Raw genomic sequence first — 24,389 nt, 5'->3', positions numbered from 1 at the left:
CAGTATAGGCTAAATGAGGTGGTTGCTGATCCCTTCTAGAATTCCTCATTTTCATCTTTATCCTCCACAGAGGGTATACCTACTTTCTCAACAACTTTCTTCAAGGCAGCCAAGCCAAATCCTCCCAAGCCTCAGAAATTTCTCTTTCCTCTATGTCTCCACTCATATATCAAATATACAAATTTGGTAATCACTAGACCAAACACGTGGCCTAGAAGGACCCAGGTTTCAGCAATGGCTGTTGTGTTAATACTTAGCATATATACTGTTCACTGTACTTTGGACATTCCTCACTACAGACCACAGCTAGTTGATGCTAACCTTGAAGCCAGTGGGACACTAGTCTACAAACTAAATAGTTTGCTTGATGTTGATGATGGCAATGGCAGCACTATAGCAGGCAGCAGGTCATGTATTTGCCATAACGTGAGTCAAACTTCACCATCTGTTAGATCAGGCATTAGAAATCCCAGCAAGCAAGAGCTGTTCATGATTGCCATTCTCAGCAGAGATACAACAATAAGAATAAGAATACTACAAGGGTAGTAGAGTTGAGAATGAAGCACCAGATTGGTTTGGAACCCTTTAGAAGACATATAGAGAGCACCATCCAACTGCAGGGAGGCAGTGATGTAGGAAACAATCTCTGGTCAATGAGCCCAGTTAAAGTTGGTTTATAAGGTCACTTTCATGTCCAGGTTCCAAGGGTAGATGTCATAGGTGGCCTCATTTTCCACCACAAATATACAATCCAAGTGTTCCAGGGTGATATGGGTGGTCAGGATGAAGTTGCAGGGTTCCACTACACTAGTGCATACTTTTGTGGCTGGGCAGATGGTACACTCCAGCTCGGACTTGTTGTAATCAACAGAGAGCATCAGCAGGGAGGGTGAAGACTGAGCCTATACTGACCCCAAGGCTATGAAAATACAAACAAGTCTGTTGCACTGGTCCAACAGTTTTTGGACGTGCTCCAACAAGTGCAGTGACCTTCTTCCTACCAATATAATGACCCCAGGTATAATTACTGGCAGTATCTTCCTTGCCAAAGATACTCAGGATAGAACTGCTGTTTATAGATGCTAGCAGTAACTTCATCTACTACAGCAGACTCCAAGTCTACAAAGTTTGCTCTGTGTACATGTTTCCCAGCCTCCATCTCACAAAAGAAGATATTTAAGTTGTCATCACCACCACCCAAGGTCCTGTCACTAATCATGGTACCACCGGGATGGATATCACGCTCTAAGCAACAAAGGTGCTGCTCAGTTTACACTCTGGCCTGGCCAACATGGATATAGATGTACTCATGCATAGTTGCTCTGATGTGTAAAAATATAGAAGGATATTATTGACTGAAGATGGATTACAGGTCTCTGCCAACACTACAAATCCCTATTAAATTTAATATGGTAGCACTAAAAGTGCCCTGCTTATCTGTATTCTGTTCTGAACTTCTTCCTACTTTCTCCTATGTATTTTTATTCTTTTATGGATGTTCTTTTGGGTTTGGGTTTTGGGTTTGTTTGGTTTTTTTGGTATCACTAACACTGCACCTCTACTCTCCTAACTTTTCCCCACACTACACAAAAAGTCCTCCTTTATAACAAAAAAAGTATAGTCAAGCAAAGAAATATACACACTGGTCATATATAAATATATATATCTCATACTGTACCTCTAATTCATCACTTCTCCACCAAGAGATGGGGAAGTATGATTTATCAACAGTGTCCTTGAGTTGTGATTGGTCATTGCATTAATCATATAGTTCTTAAGTCTTTCAGTTGTTTTCCTGTATAGTGTTGTAGTCATGGCTTAAACTGTTTACTCTACATCAGCTCATATAAGTCCTCCTAGCTTTCCCTTAATCCTCCCCTTGTATCATTTCATACATGATAACAATACTGCATTATATCAGTAAGTCATAATTTGTTCAACCATTCCCCAATTTATGAGTGTTCAGTTAGAAAGAAAGCAATTGTTTATGGTTGGTCTATGCCAATATAATAACTATGGCAATACTATCTAAATTAATTTACTTATTCATTATTATACCATCATAATACCAAAGAATTACAATGTAGAGCTAAAACAAAATTTATCTGGAGGAACAAAAATTCAACAATCTCAAAGGAAATGATGAAAAAAATATGAGAAAGAACGGAGTCTAACAGAACCAGATGTCAAACTAGCAGTAGTCATCAAAACTATCAGATTCTAGTTAAAAATTGAAGAACTGATCAGTTGAACAGATTAGTGCTGCTATTGAGCCTCTTTGTATATATGGGTCCTTTCTCTTTTTAAAGCAGGAGTTCTTAACCTATTTTTGTGTCACATATTCCTTTAGCCATCTGCAGAAGCCTATGGAATCCTCAAGGAAAAAAATGTTTTTAAATGCATAAAATAAAACACATATAATTACAAAGAAAACCAAAAGTTAGTGAAAATAAAGGTGTACTTTTTCCCCCATCCAAATTAATGTTACCCCTGAAATCTATGGACCCTTATGAGAATCTCTCCTTTAATGTCATAGAGGTACATAAGTATGGTACTGCTGAATCAAAGTCTACACATAGTTTAGTGGTTTTTTTAATACAATTCCAAATTGTTTTCTAGAACACTTAGATCAATTCACAACTCTGCCATTACTGTGCCTGTCCTCCTACAGCCAACTGTCATTTTCCTTTTTAATCATCTTTGCCAACTGATAGATGTGGGGTAAAAGCTAAGAGTAGTTTTAATTTGCATTTCTCTTAATATTGTGATTTGGACCATCTTTTCATACTTGTTAGTAACTTGCCCTTCTCCTTTTGAGAAATGCCTGCTTCTGTTCTTTGACCATTTATCTACTGGGGAATGGCTCTTGTTCTGACATCTCTATCAGTTTCCTATATATCTTTCATATAGACATCAGAAAAATTTTCTGTGAAGATTTTTTTTTCCTTCCCAGTTAACTGTTTCCCTTCTAATTCTGATTCCACTGACACTGTGGAAAAACTTCAATTTTATGTAACCAAATCCGTCAATTTTGTCTTCTGTAATCCTCTCAATCCCTTGTTTGAAGAATTTTTCCCCTATCCAGTGTTGTGAAAGGAATTTTCTCCCCCTATACCAGCTCTAATTTATGATGTGACTTTTTAATTTATGATATGACCTTCTTACATCTAGTTCATGAATCCATTTGGAGTTAATTACAGTACATACAGAATGAAATGTTGGAGGAAAAATGCCACACCTTTAGTAGATGTCCAAAAATTTTTTGTCAAAGAGTGAGTCTTTACTCATTCAGTTCAAATCCTATCATAGTTTGTCAAACACTATGCTGTTATACTGTATATTATATTGATATATTAAATTTATTATATATTTTATTATGTTATCGTATCAGATTACTTTTTATTGCATTTCCTTATGCCTCACTCCTCCTAAAACCTATTCGTTGCCCTTATCTCATTCTCCAATCTCTCTGCTCCACAGTATTTTCTCTGGCACTGCACTGTTGATTTCACTTTCCTCCCTTTCCAAATTTGACCTGAAGTTAGCTATTTAAACATTACACTGTACTCTACTCTCAAACTCCTTACCTACCTGTCCTATCACCATTCATCACTTGCCAAACCTCAAACTAGGATTACTTCCAACCATCCACCTTTCCCATTCTTTGTTGTAGGCTGCTGAATGGATATAGAAGCCATACAATTGTGCTGACTGGGTCTATTATAAGTTTATGTCATCTATATCAAGTGGGCCCTCACAGCAGCAAGTCAATCTTTTTAATCCTCCCAGATTCTCTAGCTCACATTCTACAGTCAAACCTTTTCTTCTCTCTGTAAGCCTTGCAAGCCTTTCCCTTTTTCCTCTCCCAGCAGAGTACTTCACCTCTTAGTTTACTGAGAAAACTGAGAAATTTAATTGTGAATTTCCTCTTCATATCAAAGTCCCTTGACATCATTTCTCACTCTCTCCCTTTTTCTCCTATTCTTTGACAAAGAGGTGACCCTTCACATTGTCAATGTCAATCCCTCTACAAGTGTACCTGATCCCATCCCATCCCATATTTACCAGAAGACTGCACATCAATAATCCAATTCCCTCTCACCTTCAGCCTTCCCCTATCTGCTAGTTTCTTCCCTACTGGCTTCAAACATACTCAAGTATCTCTCAACCTTTAAAAACCTGCTTTGGGGCAGCTAAGTGGTGCAGTGGATAGAGCACTGGCCCTGAAGTCAGGAGTACCTGAGTTCAAATCCTGCCTCAGACCAAACACTTGACACTTATTAGCTATGTGACCCTGGGCAACACACTTAACCCCAATTGCCTAAAAAAACAAAACTAAAAAAAAAAACCTGCTCTACATACAAAGAGGAGGAGCCAAGATGGCAGAGTATAGGTCAGGACACAGCTGAACTCCCCCAACATTCCCCTACCAGCAAATTTAAAATAACACCTAAATAAAATTTTGGAGTGACAGAGCCAACAAAAAGCCAAAGGGAGACCTTTTTCCAGCCTAAGATAACTTAGGAGGTCTGCAGGAAAGGTGTGTAATACCATAGTGGGCGCAGGTCCACAACACAGTTAAAAGCACCAGCAGAGGGCCTTGGAGATGGCTGCAACAGCAGCACAAGCAGCAGCAGCTTTGGGAGTTCTTAGCCCAGAGATGGTAAGGGGGTTGGATAACTGAGTAGAAAGAGATTACAGGGGGCCCTTTGCTGGCACTGGGTGCAGCTAGCACTGTTCGGCAACTCTATTGCTGATAAGCAGTTCGGCATCACAGCTCCCAGGCAGAGAGGAGTGCTAACACTTGTAGTTGCAGAACAGAGGACGTTGTCAAGAAGAGCCCTGGTACTTGTGACTGCAGGGGAGTAGGGGCCCTTCTTATATAAAGGCCAGAGAGCAGACCAGGAGAATACTGATCGTACCTCTCCTAGTATAACACAAACTTGGAAGCACCAAAAACTTGCAGACATCCAGAACTAGCTCAGAAAACAGCAGCATGAAAAAGCCTGAAGCAACTTTAACATAAACTTCAAAGTGAAGGAATAGACTAAAAAAAAAAAAACAAGCAAACAGGGAAGAACCAAGATATAAACTTAGAAGAAGACAACAATATGAAAACAGAGACAAAGAAAATGCTATATCTTTTGGCCCAGCAATAGCACTTCTAAGGCTGTATCCCAAAGAGATCATAAAAATGGGAAAAGGACCCACATGTGCAAAAATATTTATAGCAGCTCTTTTTGTGGGGGCAAAGAATTGGAAATTTAGGGGATGCCTATCAATTGGAAAATGGCTGAACAAGTTGTGGTATATGAAAGTAATGGAATATTATTGTGCTATAAGAAATGATGAACAGGCAGACTTCAGAAAAACCTGGAAAGACTTGTATGGACTCATGCTGTGTGAAACGAGCAGAACCAGGAGAACGTTGTACACAATAACAGCCACACTGTGATGACTGATTTTAATAGACTTGGCTCTTCTCAGCAATGCAAGGATTTAACACGTCTCTCATCCAAAGAAAGATCTATGGAGTTTGAATGCAGATTGAAGCATAGTATTTGCTATTTTTTTCTTCTGTTTTGTTTGTTTCCTCTTTTTTGTGGGTTCCTCCTATTGGTTCTAATTCTTCTTTACAACATGACTAATGTGAAAATATGTTTAATACGAATGTATATGTATAGCTTATATCAGATTGCGTGCCATCTTGGGAAGGAAGGGGGGGAGGAAGGGAAAGAAAAATGTAAAGCTCAAAAGCTTATGGAAGTGATTGCTGATAAATCAAAATAAGTTAATAAAAATTTTTAAAAAAAGAAAGTGCTAACTGGATGCTCATGGGTAGGCTGAGCTAATATAATAAAAATGATAACTCTACCTAAGTTAATTTACTTATTCAGTGCCATACCAATCAAACCATCAAAAAACTATTTTATAGAGCTAGAAAAAATAATAACAAAATTTATTTGGAAGAACAAAAGGTACAGAATATCAAGGAACTAATGAAAAGAAATGCAGGGGAAGATGGCCTAGCCATATCAGATCTTAAATTGCATTATAAAGCAGCAATCATCAAAACTACTTGGTACCGGCTAAGAAACAGATCAGTAGAATAGGTTAGGGACACAAGATACACTAGTCAATGACTATTGTAATCTACTGTTTGATAAACCCAAACACCCCACCTTCTGGGATAAGAACTCACTATTTGAAAAAAAAACTGCTGGGAAAACTAGAAATGAGTATGGCAGAAACTAGGCATAGAACAAAATCTCACACCGTATACCAAAATGAAATCAAAATGGGTTGATGATTTAGATATAAAGGCTGATACTATAAGCAAACTGGGAGAGCAAAGAATAGTTTACCTGTCAGATTTATAGAGAACAGAAGAATTTATGACCAAACAAGAGACAGAGAACATTGTGAAAGGCAAAATGGATAATTCTGATTATATTAAATTGAAAAGTTTTTGCACAAAGCCAAGGCAATCAAGAGTAGGAGGGAGGCAGAAAACTGGGAATTTTTATAACCAATGTCTCAGATAAGGTCCTCATTTCTAAAATATATGGAGAACTAAGTCAAATTTATAAGAATACAAGTCATTCCCCAATTGATAAATGGTCAAAGGATATGAACAGGAAGTTTTCAGAGGAAGAAATTAAAGCCATTTATAGTCATATGAAAAATGCTCTAAATCACTTTTGATTAGAGAAATGCAAATGAAAACAACTCTGCAGTATCATATCACATCTATCAGATTGGCTAACATGACAAAACAGGAAAATTATAAATGCTGAAGATGTGGGAAAATTGGGACATTAATGCATTATTGGTGGAGTTGTGAACTGATCCAACCACACTGGAGAGCAATTTGGAACTATGCCCAAAGGGCTATAAAAATGTGTATACCCTTTGACCCAGCAATAGCATTTAGTTCTAAGGCTGTATCCCAAAGAGATAACAAAAACAGGGAAAGGACCTACATGTACAAAAATATTTATAACAGCTCTATCTGTGGCAAAGAATTGGAAATTGAAGGGATGCCCATCGAATAGGGAATGGCTGAACAAGTTGTGGCATATGAATGTAATGGAATACTATGTGCTGTAAGAAATGATGAGCAGGCAGACTTCAGAAAAACCTGGAAAGACTTGTATGGACTCATGCTGTGTGAAATGAGCAGAACCAGGAGAACGTTGTACACAGTAACAGCCACACTGTATGATGACTGACTTTGATAGACTTGGCTCTTCTCAGCGATGCAAAGATCTAAGACATCTCCAAAAGTCTCATGATGGAAAATGCTACCTACATCCAGAGAAAGAACTACAGAGTTGAATGCAGATTGAAGCATACTATTTGCTCTTTTTTTCCTTCTGTTTTGTTTTGTTTTCTCTTTCTTGTGGTTCCTCCTATTAGTTCTAATTCTTCTTTACAACATAACTAATGTGAAAATATGTTTAATATGAACGTATATATACAGCCTACATTAGATTGCATGCCATCTTGGGAAGAGAGGAGGGGAAGTAGGAGGAGAAAATTTAAAACTCAAAAGCTTATAGAAGTGATTGTTGAAAATTAAAATAATTGATTTTTTTAAAAAATCAAAAGAAAAAAATTGAAAATGCTAACTGTACTCAAGGTCAGCAAGAATTCCTACAAGAATTAAAGAAAGAGATAATAGTAACAGAGAAAAAATTGGGGAAAGAAATGAGAGTAATACAAGAAAATTCTAGAAAGAGAATTAACAAGTTGGTAAAAGAGGCACCAAAAAAATACTGAAGAAAATTAAAAAAACAGAATTGGCCAAATGGTTAAAGAGGAATAAAAAAAAAAACACTGAAGAAAAGAACACCTTAAAAAACAGAACTGGCCAAATGGAAAAGGAGTTACAAAAGCCCAGTGAAGAAAATAACTCTTTAAAAAGCAGAATTAGTCAAATGAAAAAAGAGATACAAAAGCTCACTAAAGAAAATAATTCCTTAAAAATTATAATTAGGCAAATGGAAATTAATGACTTCATGAGACATAAAAAAAAACCCAACAATAAAACATGTTAAAAATGGAAGAAAATGTGAACTATCTCATTGGAAAAACAACTGACCTGAAAAACAGATCAAGGAGAGATGATTTAAGATTATTAGACTACCTGAAAGCCATGATCAAGAAATTATCCAACTGCCTCGATACCTTAGAACCGGAGAGTAAAATAGAAATTGAAAGAATCCACTGATCACCTCCTAAAAGAGATCCTGAAATGAAAACACCCAGAAATATTATAGCCAAATTCCAGAGCTCCCAGGTCAAAAAGAAAATACTTCAAGCTGCCAGAAAGAAACAATTCAAATATAATGGAGCTACTATCATCAGGATGACACAAGATTTAGCAGTTTCCGCAGTAAAGGAGAAGAGGGCCTAGAATATGATATTCCAGAAGGCAAAAAAGCTAGGATTACAAGCAAAAATAACCCTACCCAGCAAAACTGAGCATAATCCTTCAGGGGAGAAAATGGCTGTTTAATGAAATAGAGGACTTTCAAGCATTCCTGATCTAAAGACAGGGAGCCAGCGGCAGCTAGGTGAAGCAGTGGATACAGCACCATCCCTGAAGTCAGGAGGATGTGACTTCAAATCCAGCCTCAGATCAAACACTTGACACTTACTAGCTGTGTGACCTTGGGCAAGTCACTTAACCCCAATTGCCTTACTAAAACAAAACCAAAAAAAAGGACAGGGAACCAAATAGAAAATGTGAAGTTCAAAGACAACATTTGACAGAATCATATAAAGGCAAACATGAATAATCATAATGGACTCAATAAAGTCAAACTGTTTACTTTCCCATGTGGGAAAATAATACATGTAACTCCTAAGAATTGTATCATTATTATAGCAGTTAGAAGGATTCTACATAGATAAGAGGGCACAGATGTGAGTCAATTATGTTGGGATGATCTCCAAAAATAAAATAAAAAACAACATAGGAATGAGAAAGAGGGATGTCCTGGGAGAAAGGGGAAGGGAGAAGCAGAATGGGGAAAATTTTCGCAGGTAAAAGTGGTATGTAAGGAAGAGGTTTCACAGTGGAAGAGAAAATATGGAGAGGGGGAAATGGCAAGCAATACTTGAACCTCACTCTCACTGGAATTGGTTCAAAAAGGAAAAATATATATACACACTCAGTTGGGTAACTCACCCAATAGGAAAATAGGAGGAGAGGGAATAAGAGAAAAAGGAAGGTGATAAAAGAGAGGGCAGGTTAAGGGAGACAGTAGTTAGAAGCAAAACAGATATCTGAGGGACAGGAAAGAAAAAGAGAAAGAGAGAAAGAAAAAAGAAAATGGGATGGAAGGAAATACACAGTAATCATAACTGTGAATGTGAATGAAATTAGCTCACCCATAAAACAAAGGCAGATAACAAAATAAATTAGAAACCAGAAGCCAACCATATATTATTTACAAGAGACACACTTGAAACAGAAACACAAACACAAAGTTAAAATGAAGTAGAATCTAATATGCTCCAGCTGAAGTTAAAAAAAATAAAGGCAGAAGTAGCAATCATTATCAAAAGCAAATATAGACTGAATTAGAAGATATAATCAAGGAAACAACATTACACTAAAAGGTACCATCCAGCGCTTCTCAAACTGTGGGTCTCGACCCAAAAATTTGGCAACAGTAAAAGGTTTCTGAATGCACAAAGACCAAAAATTAATTAAAAATCAAATGCCTAATGAATCCTATGTGTTTCTGGCAGTACTTGCTTGTGTTGCATCACTATGCAACTTCATTACAGCCTTGGTTCTGAACACAGGACATGCACACTTTGCACTGTGCATGCCCTCAGGCCACATAATGCCAAGGAATGCTGCTGAGACTGGAAAAGGGGTCTGGGGTGATAAAAGTTTAAGAAGCCCTGTGCATCATAGACAATGAAGTAATATCAAAACTTTTTACAGCAGATTTCTCTGATGAAAATCTCATTTCTCAAATATATACTGACTATAGAACTGAGTCAAATTTATAAAAATGAAAACCATTCCCCAACTGATAAATGCATAAAGGATATAAACAGGCAGTTTTCAGAATAAAGAAATCAAAGTTATCTACAGTCACAGAAAAAATGCTCCAAATCACTATTGATTAGTGATTTAATTAGATTAAATTAAAATTAAATTAAAACAACTTCGAAGTACCACCTCACCCCTATCAGAAATTATAGATACTGGAGGAGATGAGGGGAAAATAGGTAAACTAATGAATTGCTAGTGGAATAGTGAATTGGTCCAACCATTGCGGAGAACAATTTAGAACTATGCCTACAGGGCTATAAAACCGCACATACTTTTAGATTCCAGCATTACCACTACTAAGTCTGTATCCCAAAGGGATCAAAGAAAAAGGAAAAGGACCTACGTGTGCCAAAACATTTATAGCAGATCTTTTCTGGTGGCAAAGAATTGGAAACTGAGAGCCCATTCATCAACTGGGGAATTACTGAACAAGCTGTAGTATATGATTGTGATGGAATACTATTGCGCTACAAGAAATGACAAGGTGGGGGGGGGTTCCAAAAATATGGCAAGATCTATATGAATTAATGAAGTGAAATGAATTAAGTGAGAACAGGGAAATCATTGTGAACAATAACAGCAATGTTGTAATGATCATCAATTGTGAAAGACTTGGCTACTCTGATCAACACAATGATCCAAGATAATTCCAAAGCACTCATGATTAAAAAATGCTTTCCACCTCCAGAGAGAGAACTGATGAACTCTTAGTGAAAAGTGAAGCATAATTTTCTCACTTTATTTTTCTTTTTTTTTTTTGAAATATGGCTAATAGGGAAATGTGCTTTGCATGATTTCACATGTATAATTGATACTATATTGTTTGCCTTCTCAGTGGGTGGTGAAAGGTTAGGAAGGGGGGAAAGAATTTAGAACACAAAATTTAAACAAGGCAACAATAACCACAGTGGGTGCCTTAAGGCACATCACGTCTCCTGGTCCCCCGAGGGCCTTTCTCCTGTGCAGGGAGTCTACCACTCCTGCTGCCTTCTCCTAGCCTGCCTCCTTAGCTGAGAAAACCTCAGACCAAGGATGCCCCACTGCTCTGAGCCCTCCATCTCCTGCTGGGGGAAGCATATTCCCTGAGGAAAGGCCCCCTTGGGGCCAAGGTATCCATCTTCCATCTGCCACAAAGCAACCACCTGCATCTGTACCAGCATGAGGCATCTTCTACCTCCTGCTGCCAGCCCAGTCTTGCAGCTGTGATATGAAGAATTTCTGGTGCAAAGAACAACACACTCTCTTCGACTTCAGGCCTGCCATCTCCTGCTGTGCTTGTCCCTTGAGGGTAGAGGAGTGGCACCCTCCACTCAATGATAAATATTCTCACATGTGGTCATACCCTTCACATTCCAGGGACTCTGAACTCCTATAGGTAATCATCTACATTCAAGTATTCTGAAATCCCCTCAAACAATCATAGTCTATTTGCTTTTCACCTCTCCCTCTGCCTTCCATTACATATTCCTACTATTCATTCACAGTATAACCTCTAATCCCTTGACTCCTCAATTCTCCTCCAAGCCACCTCCCTTGCTCTAGTCATACTCTTCTCCCCATCTTGACTCACTGAAGCACCAAATCAATGCTACACTTTTCCTCTCTTGAATCTCTAGTCCTTTTATTATATCACTAATTTACACCCAAACTAACATTAGCTTTCAATCATTCCCATTATTTGTCCTATTTGCACCTACACATTTGCTGCTGAACAAAAGTGGAGAAAAGTCACACAGCTGTTCTGACTGCGTCCACTACAAATTTATGTTATATAACCTCAACTGGGCCCTCACTGTTGCTTCACAATTCTACTATACCTCCCTTATCAACTCACTATCCTACTCTCTACAAAGGCTCTTCCAAACCTTTTCATCCCTCCTCAAATCTCCCATGGATCTCCCTCCCCCTACTCGTTCAGCTGAGAACTTTGTCTCATATTTTACAGAAAAAAACTGAGGTCATTATCTTTGAGTTCCTTCTTCTCCCCTCTTCCTCACTTCCTATCACTCAGATGCCTTCTGCCATTATCTCCTTCTTCCCTACTTTTTCACTTATTTTCAATCTCTCCCTCTCTACTGGCTCCTTTCCTACTTAGTGCCTACAAGTATGTCCATGTCTCCTCTAACCAGAAAAAACCCTGATTTGACCCTTCCATCTCTTCTATCATCCAATATCTCTTCTGCCCTTTGTAGCTAAACTCCTTGAAAAGGCCATCTACAATTGGTGCCTCTACTTTCTCTCCTCTCAATCTTATTAAACTCTTACAATGTGGCTTCCAACTTTATCATTCCACTGAAACTGCTCTCTCCAAAGTTATTCATGATCTCTTAATTGCCAGAGCCAATGGCCTTTTCCCAAACCTCATTCTCCTTAACTTCTCTTCAGCCTTTGACACTTTGACAATCTTTGATTACTCTCTCTTTCTAAATACTCTCTCCTCTCTAAGTTTTTGAGACATCACCTCTACTGGTCTTCCTCTACTTATCTGACCACTACTCTGTCTCCTTTGCTGGCGCCATTCTATTCTCCCTCAATACCACTTCACTTGGTGATCTCATCAGCTCCCATGAATTTAATTACTATCTTTACGATTATGATTCTCAAATCTACCTTTCCTGACCCAATTTCCCTGCTGACCTTCAATGTCACATTTCTAACTGCCTTCTGGACACTTTGAACTGCATGTCCAAGTGGACATCCTAAGTTCAATGTATCCAAAACAAACTCATCTTTCCCCCTAAACCCTCCCTCCCTCCCACCTTCCTTATCACTGTAAAGGGCAATACCATTCTCCTAGTCCCTCAGGCTTACAACAAAGGAATCATCTGGATTCCACAGTGTCTTTCACCACCCCCATTTCCATGCTGCTTCCAAGACCTGTCCATTTCACATTTGCAACATCTCTCAAACATTCCACCTTCTCTCCTCTGACCCTGCAACCATTCCGGTGCAGGCCCTCATCATTTCAGGCCTGGATTGCTACAATAGCCTACTGGTGGAGTCTGTGCCTCAAGTCTCTTCCCTCTCCAATCTGTCTCCAGGAGAGACAGAGCCAGGAAGGTGGAGTAAAGGCAGGGACTCGCCTAAGCTCTCCCCCAAACTCCTCCAACTACCTTTAAATAATGACACTAAACAAATTCTAGAGTGGCAGAACCCACAAATAGATGGAGTGAAACAATTTTCCAGCCCAAGACAACTTAGAAGGCCAGAAGGATGATCTCTTGCCATCAGGATGAGAGAGGAGTGCAGTCTAGCATAGGCCATGCCAGTTCAGAGCAGACCAGGCCCCAGGAAACCAGGAGAAGGCCTCAGGATGACTGAATCAGGGGCAGCAGTGGTGGTTTCCAGACCTCTCACCCACAGACTCCAAAGACAACTTAGAAGGTCAGGAGGAAAGGCCTGTTGCACTGGGGGAGAGTGGAGCTCAGGCCACGCCAATGCACACTGGGCCCCAGCAAACCAGGAGCAGGCCTTAGGAGCCACTGAATCAGCAGCAGCACTTGCTTCTGGAGCTCTCAGCCCACAACCCATAAGGGGATCAAACAACTGGTCAGAAGGAGATTACAGGGGTCTCTTCTGGAATTGGGGGCAGGACTTTGTTGCTTTGCCCATATTCATATCCAAGATGCATTCCTGGGCAGCAGTCCCAGGGCAAGGAGCAGCACTAGCACACCAGAGCTTGTGGCCACAGTGAAGCAGAGACCCTCCTCACAGTTCCATGGCAGAAAAGAGTGCTTGTGATCACTCAGAGAGCAGACAGCACAGGCCATGAGAGAAGTAAACACCTCTCCTTAGATCATACCACCTTGGAAGAACTGAAAACTTACAGGTGCCATGGAGTATCTCTGAAAACAGCTGCACAAAACCCCTGAAGCTTGGGACAGTACATCCTCCACACTGGAAGTAAACCCTTACTTTAACAAAGGGTTAAAAATCAAGTAATAGGCTGGGAAAACGAGCAAACAACAGAAAAAAATGTGACCATAGAAAGTTACTATGGTGACAAGGAAGATCAAAACACACACTCAGAAGATAACAAAGTCAAAGCTCCAACATCCAGAGCCTCCAAGAAAAGTATGAATTGTCTCAGGCCATGGAAGAGTTCAAAAAGATTTTGAAAATCAATAAGAGAGGTAGAAGAAAAATTGGGAAGAGAAATGAGAGTGATGCAAGAAAATCCCGGAAAGAGAGTCAACAGCTTGGTAAAACAGACACAAAAAATACTGAAGAAAATAATATCTTAAAAAACAGAATAGGCCAAATGGTAAAAGAGGTACAAAAAGCCAATGAGGAGAAGAATGCAATTAAATATGAAAGGATGATATCTAAAAACATAAAATTAAAGGGTGAGAGAAGAATGTACTGGGAGAAAGGAAAAGGGAGAGGTAGGTAATTTGGGGCAAAAGGGGTAAATTATCTCACATAAAAGAGGTAAAAAAAAAAGCTTTTACAGTGAAGGGGAAGGGAGGGAGTTGGGGGGGAGTGAGTGAACCCAGCTCTCATCAGAATTAGCTTAAAGAAGGAATAACATACACACTCAATTGGGTATAGAAATCTATCTTACCCTACAAGAAAGTAAGAGAGGAAGAGGATAAGAGGATAAGAGAAGGGATGATAGAAGTGAGAGCAGATTGGGAGGGGAGGGGGTAGTCAGAAGCAAAACACTTTTGAGTAGGAACAGCGTGAAAGGAGAAAGAGAATATAATAAATGAGGTGGGGAATGGGATGGAGGGAAATACAGTTAGCAATAGTAACTGAAAAAATTTTTGAAGCAATTAAAATTCTCTGATAAAGACTTCATTTCTTTTCTTTTCTTTTCTTTTCTTTTTTTTTTTTTTTTTGCTTCTTGGTGAGGCAATCAGGGTTGAGTGGCTTGGGCAGGGTCACAGAGCTAGTAAATGCCAAGTGTCTGAGGCTGAATTTGAACTCATGTCCTCCTGACTCCAAGGCCAAAGCTCTATCCACTGAGCCACCTAGCTGCCCCTTTTCTAGGCCCTATTTCTCAAACATACAGAGAACTGAATCAAATTTATAAAAATAAGAAGCCATTCCCCAATTGGTAAATGATCAAAAGATATGAACAATTTTCAGATGAAGTAATCAAAGCCAGCAACAGCCATATGAAAAAATGCTCTAACTCACTACTGATAGGAAAAATGCAAATTAAAACAATCCTGAGGTACTACCTCATACCTATCAGACTGGCTAATGGCACAGAAAAGGGAAATGACCAATACTGGAAAGGATGTAAAAAAAATGAGACAGTAATACACTGTTGGTGGAGTTGTGAACTGATTCAACCATTTCTACAGAGCAATTTGGAACTATGCCCAAAGGGCTATAAAACCACATATACCCCCTGACCCAGCAATGCCACTACTAGGTCTGTATCCGAAAAGACATAAAAAACAAAAAGGAAAAGGACCTATGTACAAAAATATTTATATTTTTGGCAAAGAATCGGAAATTGAGGGATGTCCATCAATTGAGGAATGGCTAAACAAATCATAGTATGTGATTATGATGGGATACTATAGTGCTAGAAGAAATGATGAGCAGGATGCTCTCAGAAAAACCTGGAAAGATTTTTATGAGCTGAAGCAAAATTAAATGTACTGTGAACAAAGTAACAGCAATATTGTGGGGTAATCAACTGTGAATGACTTCGCTATTCTCAGCAATACAATGATTCAAGACAACTCTGAAAAGACTTATGATGAAAAATGTTATCCATTCCCAGAGAAAGAACTGATAGTATCTGAATACCAATTGAAACATATTTTTTTAGTCTATTTTTCTTGAGGATTTTTTTTGGTCTATGTTTTCTTTCATAACACAACTATTAGGAAATGTTTTGCATGACTACACATGTATAACCTATATCCAATTGTTTGCCTTTTTCAGCAGTGGGGAGAGGGAGAGAATTTGGAATTCAAAATTTTAAAAACGAATGTTAAAAATTGTTTTTCCAATCCACTCTCCATTCAGCCACTAGAATTATGTTCCTAAAACACAGGTCTGATCATGTCACTCCGCCCCACTTTACGCCCCTACTCTAAAAACTCCGGAGGCTTCATATTTGCCTCCAGGAGCAAATACAAAATGCTCTGTTTAGCATTCAAAATCCTTCATAACCTAACTCCCTCCTACCTTCCCAGTCTTTCTACATCTTACCTCAAACACTTACCCTCTGATCTAATGACACTGGCCTCCTGCTGTTCCAGGAACAAGACACTCCATCTCTTGGTTCTGGGTATTTTCTCTGGCTTTCCCTCCTTGTCGGGAAAGCTTTCTCTCCTCTGTTCCAACTACCAATCTCCCCAGATTCCTTTAAGTCCCAACTAACCACCTTCCACAGGAAGCCTCCCCTAAACCCCCTTAATTCCAGTCCCTTCCTCGTGTTATTTACTATTTATCCTGTATACAGCTTACTTTGTATATGCACATTGTCTCTTCCATTGGATTAACAGCTCCTTGAGGGCAGGAACTGTCTTTTGTTTCTTTTGGTATCCTCAGAATTTAGCACGTGCCTAGTACAAAGCAGGTCTTAATAAACATTTACTGAATAGAATTGAACTGTGTGAGATGAACTCAATCTCAGAAGCACTTTCCCTGGACTGGGGGAAGGCTAATGGAATGCCTCCTTCTTACCACTTTTTTTTTTACCCCGCCCTTTTCTATCCAAAAGGGTAGAGACTTAAATCCAAATCTGTTTCCTTTTTAATCTGTTCCTTACTATTTCAATAATACTTTAAATCTGTTCTTAGGTAAAGATAAAATTTGTGATTACTTTTATCTTTATTTGCTGCAAATGGAATATAAATGGAAGGAGACAGGAGAGAAATTCAAATCGTGTCATGATGACCAAAGATCTCAAGTCTTTGGGCTAGACAAACTGATGATTTTTAATAAATGATCTCTTTCTTAAAATTCTCAAAAAGCCTGGATTTAAAACTGCATAAGGTTTTCCTTTTCCTTTGGGTGGAAAGCCAGTTAATTGTTATAACAAGGTGTGGCTGCTCAGACACTGGAACCCCCAGCAAGACACCAGCCTCTCAAGGGATGGAACAGGGTAGATGTGTGACTAGGGGAAAAGCCTCTAGGCAGGAGATAAGTAAGATCAAAGAGGACTCAACCCCTCCCTGTCACAGAAAGGAAACAGAAAGTTCTCCTCAGTCAAATTCTACTCCCCCACAACACCAGTAAATTACATAAATTTAGGTGGTCAGGGGAGTTGGAGCCAGAAAGACCAGAGTTCAAATCCAGACCCAGACACTAACTATAACCCTCTCTGTGTAAAGCCTTTAATCTCTCTGTGCCTTAGTGTCCTCATCTGTAAAACAGGGAAAATAATAGCCCTACCTCACAGGGTTGTTGTAAGGCTCAAATAAAAAAACCATATGTAAAGCATTTTGTAAACCTCAAAGCACTTATATAAAGGCTAGCTATTATTATTATTATTATTATTACAATGACTACAAAGTAAGTTGAAAAAACAATTAGAACCATATATCCTTCAGAATTATAAAGACCACGTTTAGCTTCAAAGCTTAGTTAACAGGGTTAGATACTCTAATGTAGCCTTATGGAAAGGTGTGGACAAGATCACAGAGGATGAAAACACAGTGATGAACTACAGAGAATGCAATGGCTAAAGCAGTACCTACACAGAGCATGGGAAGGCAGCCCTAGATGAAACAGAGTGAACACCAAGAGAGCAGCAAGACTGGGGAGAAGAGAAGAAAGCAGGAAGAAGTAGAGAGAGAAAAACAAAGTGATTTGGACTTTTGCATCAAGATACTTGAAAAACAAAACTAGAACTCTGAAGCCTGCAAACTTAGTTTCTACCAATTTAGCTTAATATGTTCAAGTGAGTCCACTGAAGCTACATGTCCCCTCATTCAACCTCTGAGCCAACCCCACCGAGAAGATGAAAAAACAAAGATGTCTATGGCAGCAACCATAAATATATATGTATGTGTATATCCTATATACAAAACAGGTAAATACACATTTATGTGTGTATATATATTTATACATATAAACATATATATTTATGTGGTTGATATATATGATTACATGTGTGTGGATGTGCATATATACATACACATGCCATATATACATACAAACATATATATATACAAATATATATACATATATATACACACATATATACGCATACACACACACACACACACACACACACACACACATAGATAGATAGATATATTCCATTCCCCCTAGGCAGCTAGGCCGCACTGTGGGCCTTCAGTCAGAAAGACCTTAGTTTCAATCCAGCCTCAGACACTCACTACCTGTAAGGTCAAGTCATTTAATGTCTGTTTGCTCTGTAAAGGAGGATGATAACAGCACCTATCTCACAGGGTTGTTGTAACTCTCAAACAACATAGAATTTGTAAAGCACACAATAACACTGTGTCTGGTGACATATAAACACTTATTTACCGAAGTGACCTCACAATCATCAAAGAAAGATTAATGCTTAATTAGTATACTGCAAACTCCTGTTCTTTTTGGAGGATGTTATACTTCTAAAGATACCTGAAACAGGAAAATCTCTTGAATTGGCCATTCTGAACAAAAAGAAAGGACAAATGCTGGAGAGGATGAGGGGAAATAGGCTCATTAATGAACTGCTGGTAGAGCAGTGAACTGGTCCAACCAATCTGGTGAACAATCTGGAACTATGCCCAAAGGGCTATAAAACTCCTTTGATCCAGCAATACCACTACTAGGTCTGTATCCCAAAGAGATTAAAGAAAAAGGAAAAGACCTATCTATACAAAAATACATATGGCAGCTTTTTTTGTAGTGACAAAGAACTGGAAGTTGAGGAAAGGTCCATCGACTGAGGAATGGCTGAAAAAGTTGTGGTATATGATTGTGATGGAATATATTGTACTATAAGAAATGACAAGGAGGATGCTTTCAAGAAAAACCTGGAAAGACTTACGTGAACTGATACAAAGTGAAATGAGCAGAACCAGAACATTGTACACAGTAACAGCAATACTGTTCAGATGATCAAACTGTTAATGAATTAGCTATTCTCAGCAACATAATGATCCAAGATAATCTCAAAGGACTTATGATAAAAAATGCTATCCCTCTCCAGAGAAAGGACTGATGGAGCCTGAATGCAAACCGAAGCATACTTTTTTTTAACTTTATTTTTCTTCCGGTTTTATTTTTGGTCTGTGTTTTTTTTCACATTACTAATATGGAAATGTTTTACATAACTGCACATGTATAACCTATATCAAATTCCTTGCCTTCTTAATAAAAGGAATGGAGGGAAGGAGGAAAAGAATTTAGAACTCAGAATTTCAAAAAATGAATGTTAAAAATTATTTTTACATGTAATTGAAAAAAATATTTAAAATACAAAGAAAGTACACATAGAGAAGGAAGAAGTATAAGTACTGGTACAGACACCTATGATGCCTACATAACAGGGGAAAAAAGGAAGAACTTAGGTGATAGCCATGCCACAGTAAACAAATAAATGAAAATTATATGTAAAGCCTAGGATTCATATGAGATTGCTGTATTCATAATATACAATTATTTTACTTTATATTCTGAATTGTGTAATATTTGATGTGTGTGCTAAGGGGTGTGTTATAGCAGGTAGATAAACCAACAGCATCAAAAAGAAATTAATCCCTGCAGAAGCACAATGACTCAGAAAACCACAAATTAACATTATCTATGTTGTACTGCAATTTTATTTATTTTCTTAAACATTTCTCAATTACATTTTATTCTGGTTCCTGCTGTACTTGGGAGTTTTGAAGGAAGCTACTTGCAGCCAATAGGCCAAGAATTTGACATCTCTTTTCCAGATGATACAAGCTATGAAACTACTCATTTAAACCTCTCAGTGCCTGAAGCAATTCTCTAAGACTTTAAGTTATAGTTGCAGGCCTGCATCAGTGATGGGCCTACATTCAAGGGAATGTAGAGTTCTTATTCCAATGAAACCATGGGTCAGGCCAAAAAAAAAAAATACAAGTGCTATGACAAGGCAGTATAATTAAATGCCTTATGAATAGTACAGTCAATAAATACTAAAGAAATTGAAAAGACAGATCACTTTGAGCTAAATACAGAACACTTCATAGATTTTATTTAAGCTAAATCTTAAAGGATGAGTAAGGAAGAAGAGTGATATAGGGCTGGTAAGGAAGGTAGAAGCCAACTGTGAAGCACTATGAATATCAAACTAAGGGGTTTGGATTTGATCCTCCAGGTAACAACAGGCCTAAGGAGGAGAAGAAAATGATGTTTCAGGACAAAGTCACACCACAAGTATGCAGAATCCAAGACTATTTTCAGTGACTACTAGGTATATACTATAAGCCAAATGATAATACTTCCATATTTCTTCTCTGCATTATTTATTTGAAAGTAGGGTTATATTGTTTGCATGCTCCTTGCCAAGAAGGAACCATAAATTGCATCAACCAAAGTGCTCTCCCCCAAGACCCATTAGCCTCTCTGTTGAACTAGAGTTTTTCCCTAAGAAATTCAATCTCTCTAGGCATAACATATACCAGCACTCATCAACCGCATTGAGCACTTCTCATTTTTTTCCTCCATATTCTCATTCTTTTAACTATTTTCCTCTCCCCTTCCTTCCAAAAAAAAAAAACACCTTCATAGAGAGTAGATTTCAGGGGAACAGAAATTATATAAGAAGTTATTGCTAGCGGCAGTTATGTGATGCAGTGGATGGAGTACCAGCCCTGAAGTCAGGAGAACTTGAATTCAAATCTGGCCTTGGACACTAGCTGTGTCGCCCTGGGCAAGGAAGAAGACAAAGAAGAAGACAAGATAAAGACAAAAACACAGATGAAGAAGAAGTTAATGTTGCACTACAAAAGAATTCCCATTGCTCACTGAAAAAAGCCAAACTTCACATCCTGATGGCATGATGGGACAGTGTGAAGAGCCCCAGATTTGGAATCACAGTGGCTGAGATCGAAGCTCTACCACTTACCAGCTGAGTGACCCTCATTAATAAAATCAAAGGGTTGTATGTCATGACCTCTGAGGTCTCTTTCAGTTCAAATCCTATGATTTCCAAATCTTTCCAGCTAAGTAGAACCTGCCTAAGTTGCTGATCCCCTGGCATAACCCACCTAGGGTCACCTCCAAACCCTGAGACACTACACTAAACAGAGGATATAAAAATTATTTTAAAACTTGAAAAATCTGATAAAAAAAATTCAGATATCATTTAACAAGAAGGGCCTTGTACTATGGTGGAAAGAACACTAGACTCAGAATCCATCTGGATGGCCAAACAAATGGTCATCCAATTTTTCCTTGAAGACCTTCAGTGAAGAACAGCTCACTGTACCCTACAGTAGCCCATTTAACTTGTGCAAGACTCTGTGGGAATCACTTAATTTCTCCAGGTCTCAGCTTTATTAGCTATAAAGTTCCTAGCTCACCGAGTTGTAAAACTCAAAACTAAAGAATGTGAAAGCCAAACAAAAATTGTAAGTTGTTATAAAAATTACTACTATGAAAACTTTTTTTAAACCAATTTCTTTTTAAATTGTAGAGAATTGTAACTAACAGAAATCTGGCATATTTTCAAATCTAATATTCAAAACCATAAAAATCCATGTTTACCAAAGAACTATAAAAAATTCATGCAAATTATTCGAAGCTTTGTGTAACAAAGTAAAAGATGTTACACTCTACAATTTACAGAATGTAACTGATCTTTAGAATACTTTGCTTATTTGGATAGAGGCAAGAACTAGACCTGTTTAATTCACAGAACTGCCTCTACCAATGCAGGTCTGCCTCTTCTCTATAAATTACGGTCCTGTGCAAGAGTTCTTAACCTAGGGTCTGTAACCTTTTAAAAAAAAATATTCTGATAACTATTTCAATACAATTGGTTTCCTTTGCAATCATTTGTCATTTATTTTGTGAACTTAAAAAGCATTATTCTCAAAAGGGAACCATAGGCTTCACCAGACTGTTAAAGGAGTCTGAAAACTTAAAATTCTATAGTCCTAGAGTTGCCGAAAGCCTGGAAGGGCTAAGTAACTTGCCCAGGGTCACACTGACAGTATATGTCAGAGGCAGGACAATGTTTATGTTGTGGGAGGCCAAATAACACAAAAGTAAAATATAACTAAGAGTAGAAAGAGAGAGAGAGGAGAATAGGGAGGGAGAGGAGGAGGAGGAGGAAGAAGAAGAAGAAGGAGAAGAAGAAGAAGAAGAAGAAGAAGAAGAAGAAGAAGAAGAAGAAGAAACACAAGAGAGAGGAAAGAGAAAGAGAAGTTTCAGTTCCAAAGAAAAAGTATTAGCAAGTTACTGATAGGAAAGTTATAGATAGGAAGAAAACATCCTCCCCATCTTGAGTCCACCTCTTCCTTCAACTAACAGGACTCAAGAAACTGCATGGATGCTATGCTGCGCGCTCTCTCTCTCTCTCTCTCTCTCTCTCTCTCTCTCTCTCTCTCTCTCTCTCTCTCTTTCTCTCTCTCCTAAAAACTGGAAAGGAGGGGAAAAAAAGGTACAGGTGGAAATATCAAACTTGAGATTCTTTGGCAGTCTCTGGTGTCTGCTTCTTGAACACCGCAGGTGACAGAGATAGAGGATTGGAGTGAGTCCGTCCCTACGGCCCCTGGACCTCGGCCCTGGCTCTTAGTGAAGCCTAGGGGTCTTCCCACCCAACCCGGACAGGGCGGAGAGGGGAAGAGGGGAAAGCAATGAAGCCAAAGATGAGATCCGGACCCCAGATCCGGGAGGGAAGGGGCAGTGACAGCCAACATCTGACATCAGAAAGCCAAGTCCCGGGAATCTTCCACACGCCCGCAGGCGAGCCGAGCGCGAGCGACGGGCTCCCGGAGCGGCGGCTCGCGGACACGCCGGCAGGTCGGGGGTCTCCCGGAGCCGCAGCACGGCCAGGGCGGGCTGGTCAGCTCACAGGCGAGCACGCCGGCGCCCGAGCCCTGGCCGCGGTGCTGGCCACGGCGAGGACGAGGATGAAGGTGGGGCCCGGCGCGGAGCGCGTCAGGAGGCGGGGGTGGAGCGGGGGGGGGAAGCAGAGGAGGGGCCGCCGCGGGGTCTGGCGCTCCGCTCCCCGCACTTGGCAGGGGAAGGCCGAGCCGAGCAGGTGGAGGCGGCGGCCGTGGCGGGCAGCACCCCCTTACCGCCCACTCCCTTCTCCTCCTCCCTCACTCACCGTGGACTCCCGCACTTGGCTGTGGAAATGCTGCTCCCGGAGGGACACCTCGTCCTCCGCTTCCATCCTCCTTCATGCCCTCCGCTCCGCCGCCCAGATCCGCCGGCACCGCGGCACCATCGCCCGCTCGGGGGCCGGGGGCTGGGGGCTGGGGAGCGAGTGCAGCGGCCGGAGCGGGAGCGGGAGCGGGCGCGGGCACGACAACGACAACAACAACAAGCGCCGCTGCCGCCGCCGCCGCCGCCGCGGAAGCCACTCGCGCTCGGGGGAGGACGAGGCGCGAGGAGGGCGGAGGAGAGAGGGAGGAGGGGGAGGAGGGAAGGGGGGGGACTGTTTGGCTCTTCCCCTCCAGGGGAGGGGGAGACGTCGGAGGGGAAGCGCGCCTCGGCGCGCGCGTGCGCGTCACAGAAATGCGCCGCCTTCAACCGGGGAAAGCGGAGAACCCAGAACGAGATGAAAGAGGCGGGGGTGGAGTCCAGGGAGAAGGAGGAGGGGAAGATGACAAGATGGGCGGGGGTGGGGTGTGGCCAGGGAAACGCCCCCTCCGCGGGGCGGGCTCCAAGCCTCTCTGGGTGGCGGGAGGGGGTGCGGTTGCCTCAGCGCTCGGGAGCAGCGCGGGGGGTGGGGGGGTTACGGAGGGCTTGTCTTCGCTCCTGCGTTTGCGGCCCAGGTTTGGTTCATGAAAGGTTAAAGGAACTGAGTGCTATTGTTGGACCCTCTCCCATTTCCTGGAAAAGAATGGGGATGTCCGTAGTGTCGCTTATGTTTCAGTGGCCGGCGCTTTTGTGTCCGGTGAATTGTCTGCTTCCAGCGCCCCGCTTTGCTGGCTCATCGTCCCGAGCTACGCCTTTGTTTCCACGTCCTCTGCAGACCCGTTTGGGTTTTTTTTGTTTTTGGCAAGTGAGGCCTAATGGGTGGGTCCCCGGGACAAAGTAGGTGAAAGGTCAAGAACTACATCCAGAAGAGTAAGCTTTAAACTATGCATCAGGAAACATGGGCTCGGGTACAGCTGATAAACGAACCAGAAGAAATGAAAGGGAGGTCATCAGTCTCCTCATCTGTTAAATAAAGATAACC

General features: G+C 40.3%; 1 protein-coding gene across 3 annotated transcripts in view; it reads right to left on the bottom strand.

Annotated features, from left to right (window-relative positions):
- The window catches only part of LMBR1 (limb development membrane protein 1), a 189,195-nt gene extending 165,729 nt beyond the window's left edge, over window positions 1-23,466 (bottom strand). For all 3 annotated transcript variants that reach the window (XM_078152605.1, XM_021009600.2, XM_021009601.2), the window contains exon 1: window positions 23,313-23,466. In XM_078152605.1, the coding sequence (XP_078008731.1) occupies window positions 23,313-23,378 (66 nt within the window). In that variant the 5' untranslated portion in view covers window positions 23,379-23,466. The remainder of the gene's footprint in view (window positions 1-23,312) is intronic.
- Window positions 23,467-24,389: the final 923 nt, after the last annotated feature.

Source organism: Phascolarctos cinereus, unplaced genomic scaffold (assembly GCF_003287225.1).
Source record: "Phascolarctos cinereus isolate Bilbo 61053 unplaced genomic scaffold, phaCin_HiC Scaffold_1;HRSCAF=81, whole genome shotgun sequence".
Lineage (NCBI taxonomy): Eukaryota > Metazoa > Chordata > Mammalia > Diprotodontia > Phascolarctidae > Phascolarctos > Phascolarctos cinereus.
Note: the sequence above shows the minus strand (reverse complement) of the source record. Positions and strands in the feature narration are given on the sequence as shown.